Source organism: Fukomys damarensis, unplaced genomic scaffold (genome assembly GCF_012274545.1).
Source record: "Fukomys damarensis isolate Sample0158 unplaced genomic scaffold, DMR_v1.0_HiC HiC_scaffold_14, whole genome shotgun sequence".
Taxonomy (NCBI): domain Eukaryota; kingdom Metazoa; phylum Chordata; class Mammalia; order Rodentia; family Bathyergidae; genus Fukomys; species Fukomys damarensis.
Window position 1 is genome coordinate 74,541,150 of NW_022900926.1, and position 18,337 is coordinate 74,559,486.

The 18,337-nt window shown below is 34.8% G+C and overlaps 1 protein-coding gene across 4 annotated transcripts in view; it reads left to right on the plus strand.

The window, feature by feature from the left end:
- Atg5 (autophagy related 5) overlaps positions 1–18,337 on the plus strand; it is a 121,405-nt gene that overhangs the window by 66,437 nt on the left and 36,631 nt on the right. For 3 of the 4 annotated variants that reach the window (XM_033763454.1, XM_033763455.1, XM_033763456.1), the window contains one exon: positions 18,058–18,152. In XM_033763454.1, the coding sequence (XP_033619345.1) occupies positions 18,058–18,152 (95 nt within the window). The remainder of the gene's footprint in view (positions 1–18,057; positions 18,153–18,337) is intronic. The other variant, XM_033763457.1, reaches the window with a different exon arrangement.

Below are 18,337 nucleotides of genomic sequence, written 5' to 3' on the forward strand. Positions count from 1 at the left end.
GCCTTGAACTCAAGGTGATCCTCCTGCCTCAGCCTCGGAGGGCTGGAATTACAGGTATGAACCCCCCCTAGCTAATTCTTCATATGTTAACAGTACTTCTTTTCTCTTATCTTTTATTTAAAATTACCTAGCATCTATCCTATACCTTTATTATATTTCTAGGGTCTGAGTGGTGAGATACATATTTTAGCTCTATAAGCAGTATTATATTGGTTTAATGTGTTAACCTAACCTCAGACACCATGTGCTTTTAAACAAAACCCCACTTGTAGTTGTAATTTTATAATTTCATGTTCCTTTTTCCAACCCCTTTGACATTCTGTTTATTCTGTCTCTGCTTTTGTAGACCATTGGCTGTAGTGGTAATGAGTTCTGACTGTCAAAACTCTGTATATTAATGATATTAATAGTATTTCCTGAACCAAAGAAACAAAAGGTTGTTACTTGCTACTTATTACATGCCTTTCCTCCTTTCTATTTTAGAAACTAGAATACTAAAGAAATCATTTTAGGTGAATTCACATTTAAGTGTTATAACACTATACCAGAATTTTAATTAGCATTCAAAAGAGTGCAAGATTTTTCTAAAAATTGGAATAGGAGGATAAAGATGCAGTTTTTAAAAAGTGCAGAATAAACAAGTTTGTTAATTTAAGATTCAATGTATTTAGTCAAATCATGATTGTTATCTTCCCGGGAGCTTTCTACTTAAGCCATGAAACACTGGTAGTACAATATAAAGAACTGATCAGATCTGTCAGAAATTGTGTAATTTTTTTGTAGCAATTTGGCTTCTCCTTATATGTATTGAGAGAGAAAGCCTGCCATGTGATTGTTTTATTTATTTATTCTGTACAGCTCCTAGTACTCAATTAGATGTATAATAAATAGTTTGATGGTTTAAGAGTTCACTCTATATATATCCTGTAATTTAAAATTTTGAGTCTTGTTTCCTTTATGTACTGTCTTATTCTTTTTTTTTTTTGGTTCTGGGGATCAAATATACTGTTATTCTTTTTTTAATCTTCCATGGGATTATATCATATGAACTATTTGAAAATTTAAAATGTCTTTTAAAGTCCTGTTTTTTTCAAGTAGCCACCATGTTAGAGATTAAATGGGTTATAAATAGAACAGAATTTACCTGGAGGTTATTACAGTTATTCAATTTCTTTGATAAAGCTGGATAGTTTTACATTCCTTATCTCCTGATTTGTTGCAGGAATTAGATAAATATTATCAGCTTTGTAATTGAGGAAGTGAGGTCAACAACTAAGAAGTGGTACTGGGAGTATGAACCTTGATCTCTGATTCTAAAGTGAATATATTTTGCATTACATCTGGAGGTTGTTAAATCTGGCTACATATTAGATCATCTGGGGAATTTTCAAAAGTACATATGTCAGTGAATCAGATACTATAATTTGGAAGGGTCCTGTGTGTTAGTATTTTTAAAAGTCCTCAGTTAATCCTAGCAAGCGGCTATGAATTTAGAAATGTTATATACCCCATGTCCATTTACCACTGGTGACTTCTTATTTGAAAGCATTTGTCAGTGGTAACTATTAGTTACTATTACTATTAGTTACTGTTAGTAACTATTACTTTTTCTCACTGAGCATGAATCATATTTATAGTAGAATAAAGAGAGAACATCCCACAATAGTAGACTTTGCAAAGATTATTGTGACCATAATGGGCTATCATTTTCCCTGTAGGTGTTACAAATATTAAAATAAATTTTTGTTTTTGTCTTAGGACTTTATGGTGCTTTCTGAGTGAAGTGAAAATGAACTTGATTAACTTGTTCAATTTCTTTTTGGCTTCAGAAAGTGATAAACTAGGCTAAGACAAAAAACATTTTTTTAAATTTATAGTAGTTCTGAAAAATAATACAACAGATTACTGGTTATAAGTCTATAAATGATTTAAAAAGGAATACATTTAGCTAACCAGTCCTGACCTACCAGAGTGCTCCAGCTGTGTAAATATCTTTTTGGCAATCAAGCTATTTTAAAGATTGTTTATGGATTAAGGAAAGATGTGAGTATAATTGTCATTTAAAATTTTTTTAGCTTGAGCACATAGAACAACAGAATAAGTTTTTTTACATTATGAATATTTTGACTTTTGAATCTTTTTATGTTAGCCAGTTTTAAAATAAAATTGAAATAAACTTGTTAATTAGTTAGAATGGAGTAATTGGGTTTGCCCACTTCAAGATAATGAACAATACTAGGATTAACTTGTGGGATACATTTAAAGATATCATAACTTATAGTTATGGTGTTTGGCTGATGTGAAACGAAAATTTACTGTTTACTGTTTTTAAAAATCTGAGTAAGATTAGTTTTAACTTTCTAGCAATAGTTTAAAATTATTTACAGTTTTCATAGACAATAGTTTTTATTGACTTCATTTATAAACTTGTGCTATAATAAAATATGAGTTGTAACTCGTTTATCTTCTCAAATTGACAAGAAATCATTTTTCCACTCCATCATGGTTATTTCTTCTACCTATACATATAATAATAACATATATTATTTTTTATTATTAAAGATTGCAAACATACATGACAACAAGAAATGAAGATACTAAATAAAAACTTCAAATATACATATATATGACAGCAAAAAAGGATGTACAATAATCAAAAATTTATGCAATAGACTGATAATCCAAATACATTATTAATTTGATATGATCTTCAAACATTATATGTTCTTTCTCATTTTATTTTTGTATATTTTTGAAATAATGTATTTACAAATAAAACAAAGTTACATTATAGTTAAAAAACTGTCCTCAAAATTTTATGATTTATAAGCTCCTTGGTTTTATTAATTTGATAAATATATGCTTGTTGATTGTATCACATTTTCTAACAAAACCACACAGAAAAGAAATATACTTATATTTGAAATCCAAAAACAACTAAAAGTTCACATTTTTAAGATCAGATTTTTCTGTTTCTATTTTATTATATCCCATACTTATTTTTATTATATTTTATAAGCATAATGATAGAATTTAACACCAATACATATGTAATATTCTTCCCAAACAAATGACTATGAATTAAATCAAGCATGTAATTTAGAGACATTGTAAGGTTGCCAGAGAAACTATCGATATGCCAAATGTGCAAAAATCCTACCATATTCATGACCATGTTTCTCATTTAATAGTGCACATGCATGTGTAAAAACATAACCCACACACATATACACAGTGCATATTTTCTACAATACAATATATACTTTGGTATAATAAAACAGTGCAGTGATGTGTGGAATGTTTGTGATTTGTGTGATTTGAGAAAAACAAATATCTCTGAAGCAGTTGGAGAATTTTTAATATGTACCAGATACTGAATGATATTAATGATTTATTATCCATTTATTTAAGTATAGTTATGATAAAATTTACTTAAAGATTAATATTCATTATCAGTAGAAAATGGGTACAAAGATATATTGATAACGTAGCAAAAATTGTCTTAACAAATTTCCAACCAAACAAGCTATAGTTACAGAAAAGGAAGTTTGAGGAAGGCAGAGAGGAGAGAGGAGAATGATGGATGGACCTTTATACTTTTCATACTACTCATATATACAGATTTCATAAATTTTCAAATTAAGCAAAGAAAATGAGAACCAAAATAACTCATCAATTTGGTAGACCAACATATAAAGACCAAAGATTAATGTGTTGATAAATTTTAAAAATATGAAATGTAAAGCCTGAGATTTAGCTCAGTAGATTTAGCTCACCTAGCCAGAGCAAGGTGCTGAGTTTAATCCCCATACCAGGGAAAGAAAAAAAAAAAGAGAGAGAGAGAGAGAAAAGGAACCTATGTGCTTTCTAACACACTCAATAGATTGAAAATAAATTATTTTTTGTCTCTTCCTCTTGAATTGTTCCCTTCACAAGGATGAAGTGGCCTTCTTTGTCTCTTTCAATCACTTTAGGTTTGAAATTTACTATTCTGTGAATAAGATTGCTATCCGTGCTTTTTTCTGGACTCCTGTTGCATGAAGAAGTTTTCTGTCCTTTCACTTTCAGTCTATGGGCTTCTTTTTGCACTAGGTGTGTATTGTATACAACATAGTATTGGATTTTGCTTCTTAATCCATTCTGCCAGTCTATTTCTCTTGATTGGTGAATTGAGGCCATTGATATTGATGGTTATAACTGATATGTACTGACTTATTATTGTCATGTTTTTTTCCCCTTCTCCTTTTAGTTTCTTACCTTGCCTATTTGATTTTTGCTGTTGGGCCTCATTGTCTTGTTACCTTCGTTGTCTTTTTCTAGGATATTGTTTAGAATTCCTTGTAGTGCTGGTTTTGTATTCATAAAGTTTCTCAGGTGTTCTTTGTCATGAAAGTATCTTATTTCCCCATCCATTTTGAAAGAAAGTTTGCAGGATACATCAGTCTAGGTAGGAGTTTTCTTTTAGTACTTGAAATGTCTCATTCCAGGCTCTCCTTAGCCTAAGGGTTTGTGTTGAAAAGTCTGCTGTGATTCTGATGGGCTTTCCTTTACATGTGATTTGTTTCTTAACTCTTACTGCTTGTAGTATTTTGTTCTTCTGTTGGGTTTCTGGGATCTTGATTATTATATGTCTAGGTGTAGATTTTTTTTATCACGGCTAGTTGGAATCCTATATGCCTCACTTATCTGTATGTCAAATTCCTCCCCTCTGTTTGGGAAGTTTTCTATAATTAATTCTGTGAACAGCTTTTTTAAGTCATTTGCATTTTCTCCTGCTACTTCTTGGATTCCTATCAGTCTTATGTTATTCTTCTTTGCATCGTCTAAGAGATGTTGGATCAATTTCTTATGATCTTCTACTGTTTTTAAGAGACCTCTCTTTTCACTATCATTGACTGCAATTTTATCTTCTATATCTGAGATTCTATCTTCAGACTCTTTTATTCTGTTGGAAACACTCTCAATGGAGTTTTTAATCTCCTGGATATCTGCTCGAATCTGCCCTGTGCATTCCATTTCTTTCTTATATTGGTCATTTATTGTTTCCAATTCTTTCTTATGCTGGGCATTCATGGCTTCTATCATGGTCCTTAGCTCATCTATTTTCCTCTCAGTTTCTGTTCTAGAGTCTTGAGTTATAACTTTCATTTTGCTTGGCATCTCTGTGATTATCTGGGAAATTACCTCTGTTTTAAATTTCTCTAGAGCCTAATTGATCAGTTTTGTTACTTCCTATGCTTTGAGTTCAGGGTGTCCTGATGATTCACTGTCAGACTTTTCATCTTCATTTGCCCCACTGTTTGCCATTGGTGAACTGGAAGTCTGTCCCTGTATCGTGCTTAAGTGTTTTCTCATTTTTACTATTGTTGTTGGATTGTCTTTAGTTTAACCTTTAGGTTATTACTTAAATCGTCCTGATACAGTTGGGCTTCAGCCCATGGGTCTCTAATGACTCATAGACATTCTCATTCTCATAATACTGAAGAAAACAGCTCATTGAATCAATCACAATCCTTATTCCTAATTGATACAATCAGCACCACAATATGATCAAGCACAACTTGCAAATTGACCACTTGCGGTAGTCATCAGTCTATCACCTTCAAACCATGTGAATTAAATTAAAATCAAGAAGCAGTTCAAAATATGTTTGCAGTGAATAAACTTTTCAATAAGAATATTTACCATTTAGGATGGGGGCTTAAGACAGAGTTAGGACAAGAGGAGTAGATAAGTAAAAGAATTAGAGAAGGTTTCACATGAAGCCAGAAGACATAGAATGACCAGACAATCGTCAGGAAACTGTTAAATTCAAAAGGGATAAACAAAAGAAATATAATAACCCTTGAGTGAGGTAGAATGACATAAGAAAAGAACATAAAGAAAAGAGGAAAAAAAATAATAGAAGAAATCTGAGTTAGGACAGGAGCAGAAACAAAGATGAGGGATAATATGGTGGAGCAAGAGGACAGAAAAAAAAGAATTTGCAGAGTGGAAAGAAAGAAAGAAAAAAATGAGTTTGAAGGGCCTCTTTCAGAATATATCACTGCTGTCATAATATACAACATGAGCTGCCATGTGCAGAACCAAGTCCCCTGATCTCAGCTAGCTGGTGGCAGAATCCCACGACACAGACTGACCTCGGGCTGCAAGGCCCAGATTGAGTTCCCCAATCTTCTGAAGGGTTGAACTCCACTCAGTTCTACTACAGGTTTCCCCCACCCCTTCTTTAAAGATGTTTAAAGTTGGGAGTGCCAGAAAATACCCTTTATGAACACCTCTGCCTCTACAGAGTAGGTCTAAAGACCGGCACAATCAGATCTGAGAGCACGGTGGGGAGGGAGTTGCGGGGGTTCAGGGGCGCCTGCACAGCTACCTTCCTGGTGCTGAAGATGGCAGTAGCGCCCACAGGGGAAGGGCGTGCAGAGCAGGCCCTCTGGCGCTGGAGATGGCGGCAGTGGCACTGGCAGGGGAGGTCGCGGAGCAGGCCCTCCTGGCGCTGAAGATGGTGGCAGCAGTGCCAGCATAGGAGGGCACAGCCTAGCAGGCCCTCCTGGCACTGGAGATGGCAGCAGTGGCACCGGCAACATACATTATTTTTAATAAAAATTTCTTTCTTAGCAATACTGGGAATTGAACCTAGGGCCTTTGCGATGAGTTACATTTTAATCTCATTTTTATTTTCACTCTCAGAGAAGTCACTAAATTGTCCATGTTGACTTGAATTTATAATCCTTAGCCTTGCAGGGTTCTGGGATTAGAGGTGTGCACCACCACGCCTGGCTTGTTTATTTTGCATGTGTATGTTTGTTTGTGTGTGTGTGTGTGTGTGTGTGGCCCTAGTGATCAAACCCAGAGCCTTGTCTATGATAGGTAAGTGTTACACCACTGAATTACATTCATAGCTATCCCTGATATTGTAAGGCATGTAAGGAAACAGAAGGGTCAGGGAGGAATGATTGCCTGGTATCAAGGATAATAGAAGTGGAACTTAGACTAGCTCTCCAAAACTGGAGGCCTCCTCAAATGTTGACCTAAGTATGCTTGTACCTCTATTCCTTTCCTTACAGTATTTCATGACAGAACTGGAGAAAAATGCAGTTGAAATTGATAGAAAGTAAATGGCAACTGATTTGTCCCCAAAGACTGAGAGGACAGAACCTATAAGGATTGGAGGAAGCAAAGGAGGACCTAAAGGGCTTATGGTGTTACAAAGTACTGCAGATGGGTTGTATTGTGGCTCTCAACTCTCCCTCCCACAGCTAGCAGATTGCTTACTTGTGTGACTATGGCAGGCAACACTCACATAAAATTAAATGGTGCTCAGTCCTGAGTTAGGCCAAACAATCCAGCAATCCTGCAGTGATTGGGTTTGGGTAGAACCGCTTTTCCATCCTGGTTCCCACACTTCCCTTAACTTGTTATATCAAAGTTTTGTTGAATTTGAAGTGGCCCAAATATAATGGTAATAGCAAACAGTTAATGTATTGCTTTATATCTACTAATTTTTAAATTTTTTTCAATAACTTTATGAATATGCTATTATTTCCTTCATTTTATGGATGAAGAAAAAATAAAAATGCCTTGCTCAGTGGTTTATTATACAGCTATTAAATGACAAAGTTGAGAAGTACACCCAAGCACCATGCTCCTTAGTGTCTGCTTTCCCATTAGTCATGCAACATTTGCAATTTCTTCTTTTTCTTATCCCCATTTACCTAGTTACTCATCCATTTGGTAATTTATTTATTTACAAATGTCTGAATATCTACTATATTCCTTGAACTCTCTAGGATGAAGATAGTGAAGACACAGCCCTTTGCTCCGATGCAGTTTGTATTATAGCTGCGGTAGAGATACAGTAAATAATTAGACATGTAAATACATTGATTTCAAGTAATGGTAAGTGCTTAGAAAAATAGAGTAATGGCCTAGGGAATAATTGGAGAGTTGGGCTAGTTTGGGTGAAATTATAAGGGAAATCTGAGGAGGAGACATTTGCGTTGAATCTTGCATGACAAGGAAAGTTACTGTGAACATTAGAGAAGTGGAGATTCCAGGCACCTGAAACTGAGATAAGAACAAGGTTGGTATTTTTGTGGGAAGAAAAGGAAAATGGCGTGAGTTTGAGTTTAGAAAGTAACTAAATATAGTAACTTAGTAAAGTTAGTAAATAGTGAGATCTCACAATGTCACATTGCTCTGCTATGTGGGAGAAATAGCATTCCAAACGGGTGGGAAGAGGCAGTTAGGAAACTACTTTCTGTGGAAGAGTCATTTTATTATTCATAATATTTGTTTCCTTTGGAAAAGAATGGTCTGCCCCAGTTGCAGGCAACAAAAGGATACAATGGGTTATTCTGTTTTTTGTTTTTAAATTATTCTTAGACTGACTGTGTTGTTAAAAGACATCATACCAGATTGCTCTTTATGGCCTACTAGAGAAATGTTTGAAAAATTTATTACTGATATGAATTGGTTTATGCATGAAAAGAGTATTCTAGATGCTGTGTGGAGAGGATAACATAGAGTAACCAACTGGGAGGCTGTTGGTGAGATGAAAAATGATAATGATCAAGCACAGAAATGATTGGACTCTAAATATATTTTGATTCCTTTTCTTGATGCCCATTTTCCCAGAATGTACTTATTTTTAGGGTAAAGGAGTGTTTTTTTCTCCCAGTTTATTCTGAGACAACAATAGTATATGTCAAAATTTTCCTGTAATCCACTTTTTATTTCCCTTTTCATTTACTCAAACCACATTTTCCTCTGGGCACAGTGCTACTGCCAAGATGTGCTTATGTACCGGATTAATTATTAACCTTCTCCAGGTTGGACACTTCTCAGCCTCCTCAACTACTTCTTCTGCTCCTTGTGTGTTAATAATGAATTTCAGGGGCCTTGGACACGTTCATGGATACTTTTTTTTTTTTTTGGTATCAGGGATCGAACTCGGGTTATGGATACTTTGGTTAGTACTCTACCAGATATATTTCACTTACTTTATAGCTCATGCAGTAGAGATCCTTTCTGGCTCACATACAAGTGTGTGAATATAACTTTATTGAGCAGCATCTGAGCACTAATAGATGAGCTTAGGGAGAGAGAATGTTCGTTGTTCTTACTTCTGCTCTGTAAGATACACTTCCCCTAATCTGATGACTCAAAAGACATGAATTTCATGATACAGGTCATTTCTTTGACACCTGCTTTTGGCAGTCTGCCAGAAATTACTATTTGTCTCTTCCCTCCTATTTTGCCTTACAACGCTGTTTAACATACTAGTTTTGAAGAAATTAATTCAAATAGTTTTATATTTCAGTGTTTTCTGATACATATGTTGAAACTCTGGTTAAAATACTACATGTACTTGTACTGATTTGAATAATACTAGTAGATCTAAAATTTCATGAAGAGTAAGTTTCTGTAGTGATTTTCTTAGCAACTCACTTTTCTTTTCAAAGAACAGCTTAGAGTCTGTTTTAAATATCCTCACAGTGACATTTATTTGGGGAGATCTACTTGTTGTCATTGTGAATGTTAAAGACAAGAAGTGGACAGTGCATACAGTCTAAACCCCCTCCTGTAACATGAGGATTCCAGCCAGCTGAATAGAACTTTTAAAGTAAATTTCTGATGAACCCTCCAGGTCTTCTGTGTAGGGTTTTAGGCACATTACTCATAGCATAAGATTGAAAATTATTTTGCTTGCAGTTATTGTCTCCCATAAAGGTTAAGTGAAAGAATAAGTAAATCCTTTAAAGTTGCCGCTGTTTTGTCACGTCAGGAATTTAAGCAACATTATGTGTTGAAGAGCTTTGAAGTTAATTAATTTTTATTGTGCAGGTATACATACATGCTAGACAAGTAACTCTACCACTGAGTTGTATACCCTGCCTGGATTTTAAAAAGTTTAATACTGCAGACAAAACTGGTAACTATCACAATTTTTGAAAACTTCTATTTTTGATCTCTTTTTTACAAAAAATAGATGAAGTATTTCTATATAACAGTCCCTCCATATTTGGATTCTTCATTTATTACTATTCTTAAATGTTACATATTTAAAAACACTATGGTTTATCATGTATCTAGCAGTTCTGGAAGGAAGTATATTTTTTATCTTCCTTTCTCAAAAGCAAGTTGGAGGCCAGCCTGGGCTACGTAGTGAGTTCAAGGCAAAGTTCAAACTGCAAAGTGAGCCCCTGTCTCAAACCCCTTCATCCCCTAAAAGGGTAAGTGGGTTCTAGTTTTAGTTTTTTCCTACTTAGTACATTTTTGTGTTTTGTAGTTAGAAGCACATAAATTGGAAAATTTCTGAAATTGATCTACATTTACATTGTAGATGTATAATAAATGTGTAATTGCATACAGATGAATAGCCATTCTTCTTATTACTTACAGATACTGTCCTTGATTGGTAATAAAACAAATTGCTAATTTTATAACTGAATTGTAATAAATAGCATAGTTCCAATACTTGTATTGCTTGAAAACAAGTAAATATGTTGATTTATTAATATATAGTATGCTAATAAATCGTAATTTCTTCTGCATTAATTAATTTATTTATTGTGGTGCTGAGGATTGAATCCAGGACCTTGTGTGTACAAAGCAATCTTGCTACTACTCAATTACATGAATTGCCCTTTAGTTTTTTTCCTAATTATTGATTAAAGTATTCCTGAGTTAAATCCCCGGTACCAAAAACAAAACAAAACAAAATAAAATAAAACAAAATAAAATAAAATAAAATAAAATAAAATAAAATAAAGTATAGAAGATATACTGATATTACAAAGTCCACTGTGAAAGGTACTTGATTATATGCTCAGTTGTACCACTGATTTTGTGTCTATTTGTATCTTCTGTTAATATTCACCTATAAAAGTTAGTTTATTCTTGGTTAGAGCACTTTAAGTATTGCTTAGTGTGCCAATTTCATGTAGGCATATAACGGGAAGACTAAAAGTAATATTAATACGGACCCTTATGTCTTTCTTCCCTTTTAACATGGTTTTATCTGTAAAAGTCCAGTCAGGGGATAGAATCCACAGAGGGAGTTGAACAGGGTAAGTTTTCATAACAATTACCAAACTCTGGTGAAAGAGAAGCTATAAATAAGAAAACAGAAGTACAGATTTACATGTGTAAATCACTGAAATTCCCTTCCAGGGAAGGTGTAGATAGTTCAGTCCATCAAATTAGACATCACTGTCTTACCCAGGCTGAGTCTGTTGTGTGTTGGTAGTCAGAGTGATCTGAAATATACGTGATTAGCAACAGGTGGCATGGCATAGAGAGGGTATGGAGTCTATATGGGAAGTTGCAGATTGGCAGCCCTTTTGGGTCTCCGGTGTGTACCCATCCAGATAGGAAGCCTTTAGAATGCCAGATTCTGTGTTGAGAGGGCACATTATTGCTAGGCAGAACTAAGATTGTAAGGGAGTTTCTGGGCATGTGGCTGAGCTGGCATTCCACTTAATGTCCTTTCCCCAGTGCCACTGATCCATCACACAGCATATGGAAGTTGCAGAAGAGCCTTGTCTTCTTTTAACACTCTTCTGCAGTTTTTTTTCATTCACTTTTTGCAAGTACAAATTTAGAAAAACTTTTTATTAATTACCTTTCTGAACTTTCTATTATTTGTGATTGTTTTTCTTTCTTCAGTAGTATTGACCTTTTGACTCAAGGATAATTGTTTTGAAGACCTGTTCTATGCATTGTAGTAGTGTTTTGTTTTGTAGTACCGGGTATCAAACTCGAGACCTTGCTCTTGAGAAACAGGTGGCGGAACCACCGAGCTAAATCCCTGGCCCTGCATTGTAGTATTGTTAACAGAATTCCTGACCTGTATCCACAGAATCCTAGTCACAGAAACACAGTTTTGGCAATCAATAAAACTCTCCAGATATTATCATATTTTGCCAGCAAAGCAAAATCTTTCCTGGGTGAGAAATATTGCTTTACCGTACGTTGCTTTTTCTTTTAGAATTGGCATGAAATTGTTACAATATGGATTTGCTTATGTTCTTTAATGAGTTCAGTTTTAATAAAAGAGTCTTAATTATAAGATTATTTTTAGAGGAGACATTGGAAACAAATTTAAGTCTTTTTTTGTATTTATTTGTATGTGAATTAAGTTTCAATATATTTTACTTCTAGTCACCTTGCTATTTAGTTTGCAAGGATAGGGTTAGAAACCAGTTTTTTAGAAAAAACATTATGTTCCTAGTGTTCTACCATATTCATTCTTTCAAGAGTATATGTGGGCCAGGAATTTAGCCCAGCGGCTCCACTGCCTGCCTTGGAAACATAAGGTCCCGAGTTTGATCCCTGTTGGCAAAAAAAGAAAAAAAAAAAGTATATGCTATGGTGCTGCTGCCTTCCTTGCAAGTGCAAAGACCTGAGTTTGATGCTCAGTACCAAGAAAAAAAAAAAAAAAAAAAAAAAGAGAGAGAAAGGAAATATACTATTATGCTACATGTTAGAGATTAAATAACAAAACAGACAGTAAAATTTTCAAGTATACATGAAGAACCAGTTAGCTGCCACATTATTGGTTTTTTTTTTTTTTTTTGGTACCAGGGATCAAACTTTGATCCTTGAGCTTGCAAGGCAGGTGGCAGAACCACTGAGCAGCCCTACATTATTTTCTGATACTTGATAATAGACTTCAAAGTATTTAAAGAATAATTGTTTTGTATATGACTGGACCATGCCAAAAGAGCTACTCTTAACATTAAGATGTAATATGTATGTATGTATTTTTGTAGGAAGTAGTCTGTCACAGAGCTACATAACCATCACTTTTTATTTATTTTACTTATATAATAAACTAGTGATCTTCCTGCCTCAGCCGCACAAGCAGCTGAGATTGTAGGTGTGTGCCACCACTCCTGGCTGTTAAGATACGGTTTTGAAACAATTGTGTACTTTGAATTAGAAGACCCAGATTCTAGTCCTGATTCTTAAATATGTAACAACTTGGGCTGCATCTTGTGTGAAATTGTACTTGACTAAGTATATTCGAAATTCCTTATCCTGTCAGTTCTAATATAATATGTGCAATCTCCCAGGTTGGAGTTGAAGATGGGAGTAGGAAAGGCCTGAAGCCTGTCATTATAGAATAATACTGGTATAAGTAAAGTGTCTCAGCTGGGCACGGTGGCACATGACTATAACCCCAGCACTCGGGAGGCTGACACAGGAGGACCTTAAGTTAGCAAGATGCTTGTCAACAAAAACAACAGCAAAAAAAAAAAAATGTGTTTTCTGTATCATTACAGATGTCTAAGCAGTATTGTTAGGTTGCCAGTAGAATGGATTGAGACAAATGTAGTAGTAGAGTATGTTGTGCTCTAACATCAAGCTAAATGGAACACTAGAGAATAAAACAATTTCTTACAAGTTACAATTCTGAGTTAGGTAAAAAGTTCTTTGAAAACACTATATATAAAAGCAGAGATGTTTGCAATCACATATCAAATAAGGTGCTTGTATCCACAATGCATAAAGAACACCTACAATTCAAGAAGAATTTAATGATTATTTGGTAGACATTTTTCCATCTATTTAAATGGCCAGTAAACACAAAAATTAGTCATTAAGGAAGTACAAATCAAAACATATTGAAGTACTACTTCTGACCTCTTACGATGACTACAATCAAAATGACAAATAGTAAGAATTGGCAAATTTTTGGACAGATTGGAACCTCACACAATGCTGATGGGAATGAAAGGTGGTCCAGTCACTTTGGAAAATATTTTGGCAAATCTGAAAACATAGCTACTATATAGTTAAACAAGATTGCCTGTGACCCAGCAATTTCATTCCTAGGTTGGTACAAGAAACTTGAAAACATCAACACAAAAATTTGTGCACTGATATTCTCGATAACATTATTTCTAATAGCCAGAAAAGTATAAATGATTCATGCTCATCAGCTGATTGATAAAAAATCTGATAACTCCATAAGTGGAATTCTTATATGGTCGTAAAATCAAATGATGTTTTAATACCTATTTCAACAAGGATGAACTTTCAAACCATTATGCTAAGTGAGGGAAAAAACCCAAATGTAAAAGACCGTATACTATTATTTTTTACTTTGTATCCGTCTCTTTTATTACTTTATTTTATTTTAAAACAAATTAATTGTATCCCATCCCCCCTCAAGCCCTTTGTACAAATACTTTGTTTCCATTGTTTCCTTTTTTTTTGGTACCGGGGATTGAACTCAGGTCATTGTGCTTGTGAGGCAGGCGGTGGAACCACTGAGCTAAATCCCCAGCCTTGTTTCCATTTTTTCCTTCTATATTCACTTTTTTCCTTGTCCCTTCCTTCCCTTCTCTCTCCCTCCTCCCTTGTTCCCCTTCCCATTTGAACATTTCCTTCCCATTTCCCAGTATCTGTTACATATTTTAGTCCTTATTTTCACTTTAGGTTTCTTACACCAGAGACACAATGCAGTATTTAAACATGTGTCTGACTTATTTCACTTAGGAATATGGTCTCAGGGTTCATCCAGTTAGCTATAAATGTCTGAAGCTCATCCTTCTTTATGACAGAGTAGTACTCCGTTGTGTAAAAACATCTTGTCAATTGATAGGCATTTGTGCTGTTTCCAAGATTTAGCTGTTATAAACTGTGCTGCTATAAACATGGGTGTGCGTATATCGCTGTGGTATGATGCTTTTAGTTCTTTTGAGAAGATACCAGGAAAAGGTATAGCTGGGTCAAATGGAACCTATAGTTTTAGTTTTTTGAGAAATATCCACACTGATTTCCACAGTAGTTGCACCAGTCTTCTTTCCCACCAGCAGTGGAGCAGTGTTCCTTTTTCCCCACTGAGCCTCCAGCATTTGTTATTGGTTGATTTCTTAATAGCAGCCATTCTTCCTGGAGTAAGATGGAATCTCAGTATTGTTTTAATTTGCATCTCTCAAATAACCAGTGCTTTTGAACATTTTTTCATGTATTTATTTGCTATTTCTAATTGTTTTCAGATCCTTCCTTTTAAATATTTATTTGTTTAGTACTGGGGATTGAACTCAGGACCTTGTGCTTGTGAGGTAGGCATGGTGCCACTGAGCTAAATCCCTGACCCTCCAATGCCCATTTTTGCAGTGGGTCTTTCTATTTGGGGGGGGGTCTGTTTTTTTGTTTTTTTTTTTTTTAGTTTATATATTCTAGATAACCATCCTTTATCTGAATAGCTGTTAAAATTTTTTTCCTATGCTGTGGGTTATCTCTTCACTCTGTTGGTGGTTTCTCTTGATGTGCAAAAGCTTTTTAATAAGAGGTTCCAGTTGTTGATTCTTTGTAGTAAATCCTGTGAGGTCTGGGTTTTGTTAATGAAGTCTTTGCCTATTCCTATTCCTATGTTCTCAAGCATTCTACCTATTTTCTCTTCCAGTATTTTCTCTTCCAGTAATTTCTGTTTTAATATTTACTTCTTTGATCCATTTCAATTTTAGGTTAGTGCATGGTGAAAATAAGGGTCTAGTTTTAATCTTCAGCATGTGGAAAGCCAGCTTTTCCAGCTCCATTTATTAAAGAGGCTGTCTTTCTTCTAGTGAAGGTGTTTGACTCCTTTGTCAAAGATAAGGTGGGTATGTCTGGAGTTGTTTCTGCATCTTCTAGTCTGTTCCACTCATTTCAAGTCTGTTCTTTTGCCAGTACCGTGCTGTTTTTATCACAGTAGCTTTGTAGTATCATTTCAAGTCAGAGATTGTGATACCCCCTCCCTGCCTTGCCTTTGTTTCCCAGAATTGTCTTTCTATTCTAGGTCTTTCCTGGTTCCAAGTGAATTTTAGAATTTTTTCTAATTTTGTTAGATATTCTGTTGAGATTTTGATTAGAATTGCATTGAACCTGTATTACAATTTTGAAAGTATGGCCATTTTCACCATATTGGTTCTTCCTATCCAATAACAAGGGATAGCTTTCCATTTTCTGATGTCCTCTTCAATCTTTTTCAGAATACTGTAGTTTTCATTTCCTTTGTTAGATTGATTCCTAGGTATTTCATTTTTTTGGATGTTATTGTGAAAGGGATTATTTCTCTAATTTTTCTCTCTGTGAGCCTGTTATTTGTGTATAGGAAGACTTTTGAGTGTTGACATTGTATCCAACTACGCCACTGAATTTGCTTATCAGACATAAAAATCTTGGGCTGGGGATTTAGTTCAATGGTTCCACTGCCTGCCTTGCAAGCTTAGGGGCCGGAGTTTGATCCCCAGTACCAAAAAATAAATACATACACACATACATACATGTCTTTTGGTGGAGTTTTGGGGGTTGTCTATGTAGAGTATTGTGTTATCTTCAAATAATGATAATTTAACTTCTTCCTTTCCTATCTTTATTCCCTTTATTTCTTTCTCTTGTCTAATTGCTCTGGCTAATGTTTCCACAACTATATTGAATAAGAGTGGTGGCAGTGGACATCCTTGTCTTGTTCTTGATTGTAACATGAGAGCTTTCATTTTTTTTTTCCATTTAGTATGATGTTGGCTGTTGGTTTGTCATCGATGGCTTTTATCAGATTGAGATGAAGACCATCTATACCAATTTTCTGTAGGGTTTTTATCAAGAATGGGTGTTGCCAGAAAGCTGGGGATTTAGCTCAGTGGTGCCACCACCTGCCTCTCAAGCACAAGAGTGTAAGGTCCCAAGTTCCATCCCTGGTACCAAAAAATGAAAAAAAAAAAAAAATAGAACTTTGAAAGAATGGGTGTTGTACCTTGTTAGATGTTTTTTCTGCATCTATTGAGAGGATAGTTTTTGTCCTTGGTTTTGTTAACATAGTGTATTACATTTATTGGTTTACATATGTTGAACCGTCCCTGCATCCCTGGGATGAATCCAGTTTGGTCATGGTGTATAACCTTGATGATTTGTTGCATTCTGTTTTCCAGTATCTTATTGGGGATTTTACATCTATGTTCACTAGGGTGATTAGCCTGTAATTTTCCTTTTTGGTTGGATCCTTCTCTGGTTTTAGAATCAAGGCAATGCTTGCTTCCAGGCATGAATTAAAACCACGTATTATGTGATTCCACTTATATAAAATGTCCTGAACTGTGAATATATTTAAACATCCTGAATTGTAGACAGGTAAGAGGATGAAATTTATGGTATGCATATTATGTCTTAGTACACTATTTTTAAAAAAATGAACCTGGAAAAATTTTAAAGGAGATTAATTTGAGATTAAGTTACATTTGACAGTTTTTCAGTACCAGTTCTACATTTCTGTTAAAGCTTTTTCTACACTTTTATCTTTGGTGTTTAACGTTTGCAGTGTTGAGAATTTTAACTTCGTTTCTTTATACAAGTTCTGGCTAACATTTAGGTTACTTAAATATATGCCTTAGTGGTTATGTGTAGGAGGAAAATAACCAGAGTCAAGATAGCTGTCTGAAGGGCCAGGGATTTAGCTCAGTGGTTCTGCTACCTGCCTTGCCAGCCCAAGGTTCTGAGTTCTATCTCTGGTACAAACAAACAAACCAACAAATGATATCTGTTTCTCCCTGGTGTTATTTGCCTTGGTAACATAAGTAGTCATGCATCTGTTTAGGATTTTTCTTAAAAGAAAAATTGTCTACTTGAATAGATGAGGAAAAGAATAATACATACAAGTTAATTTTATATCTTGCTGTATGGTTAATTATGGAGAAAGAAGGCCAAGAAAAAAATGCATGCACATATAATTCCAGATACTTGGGAGGCTGAGGCAGGATGATGGCAAGTTCAAGGCCAGCCCAGGCAATTTTGTGAGACTCAATTTGAACAGAAGGTGAGGGGAGTGACTGGATATGTAGTAGCTAAGTGGTAGAATGTTTGTCTAACATGCATGAGCCCTACTACCACACACATATGCACGCACACACGCACATGCACACACACACGCACACACATAAAGGGTAAAGAAAAAGTACTATGTAGATGATGCCTTTTCAGAAATATCTGGTAGGATTTTTTTTTAACTTTCGTGTCTTTTTATAGTATTCCTTTTTAATAATAAATAATTTTATATCATTTCAGACAGATTTGACCAATTTTGGGCCATCAATCGGAAACTCATGGAATATCCTGCAGAAGAAAATGGATTTCGTTATATCCCTTTTAGAATATATCAGGTAGGAAGTAATGTTTTAAAAAATACCAACTTTTTGCTCCAGAAAGCTTACTTGTTGAAGCATTCTTTTCCTAAACTTTTAAGTTTGCATCATAATTGAACAGTATTAGGATTTATCAGATTTGTAGCTTTTGGTGGCAATTAAATCAGAGATTTCACTGAAGTTTTTGACATACACTTCTTGCT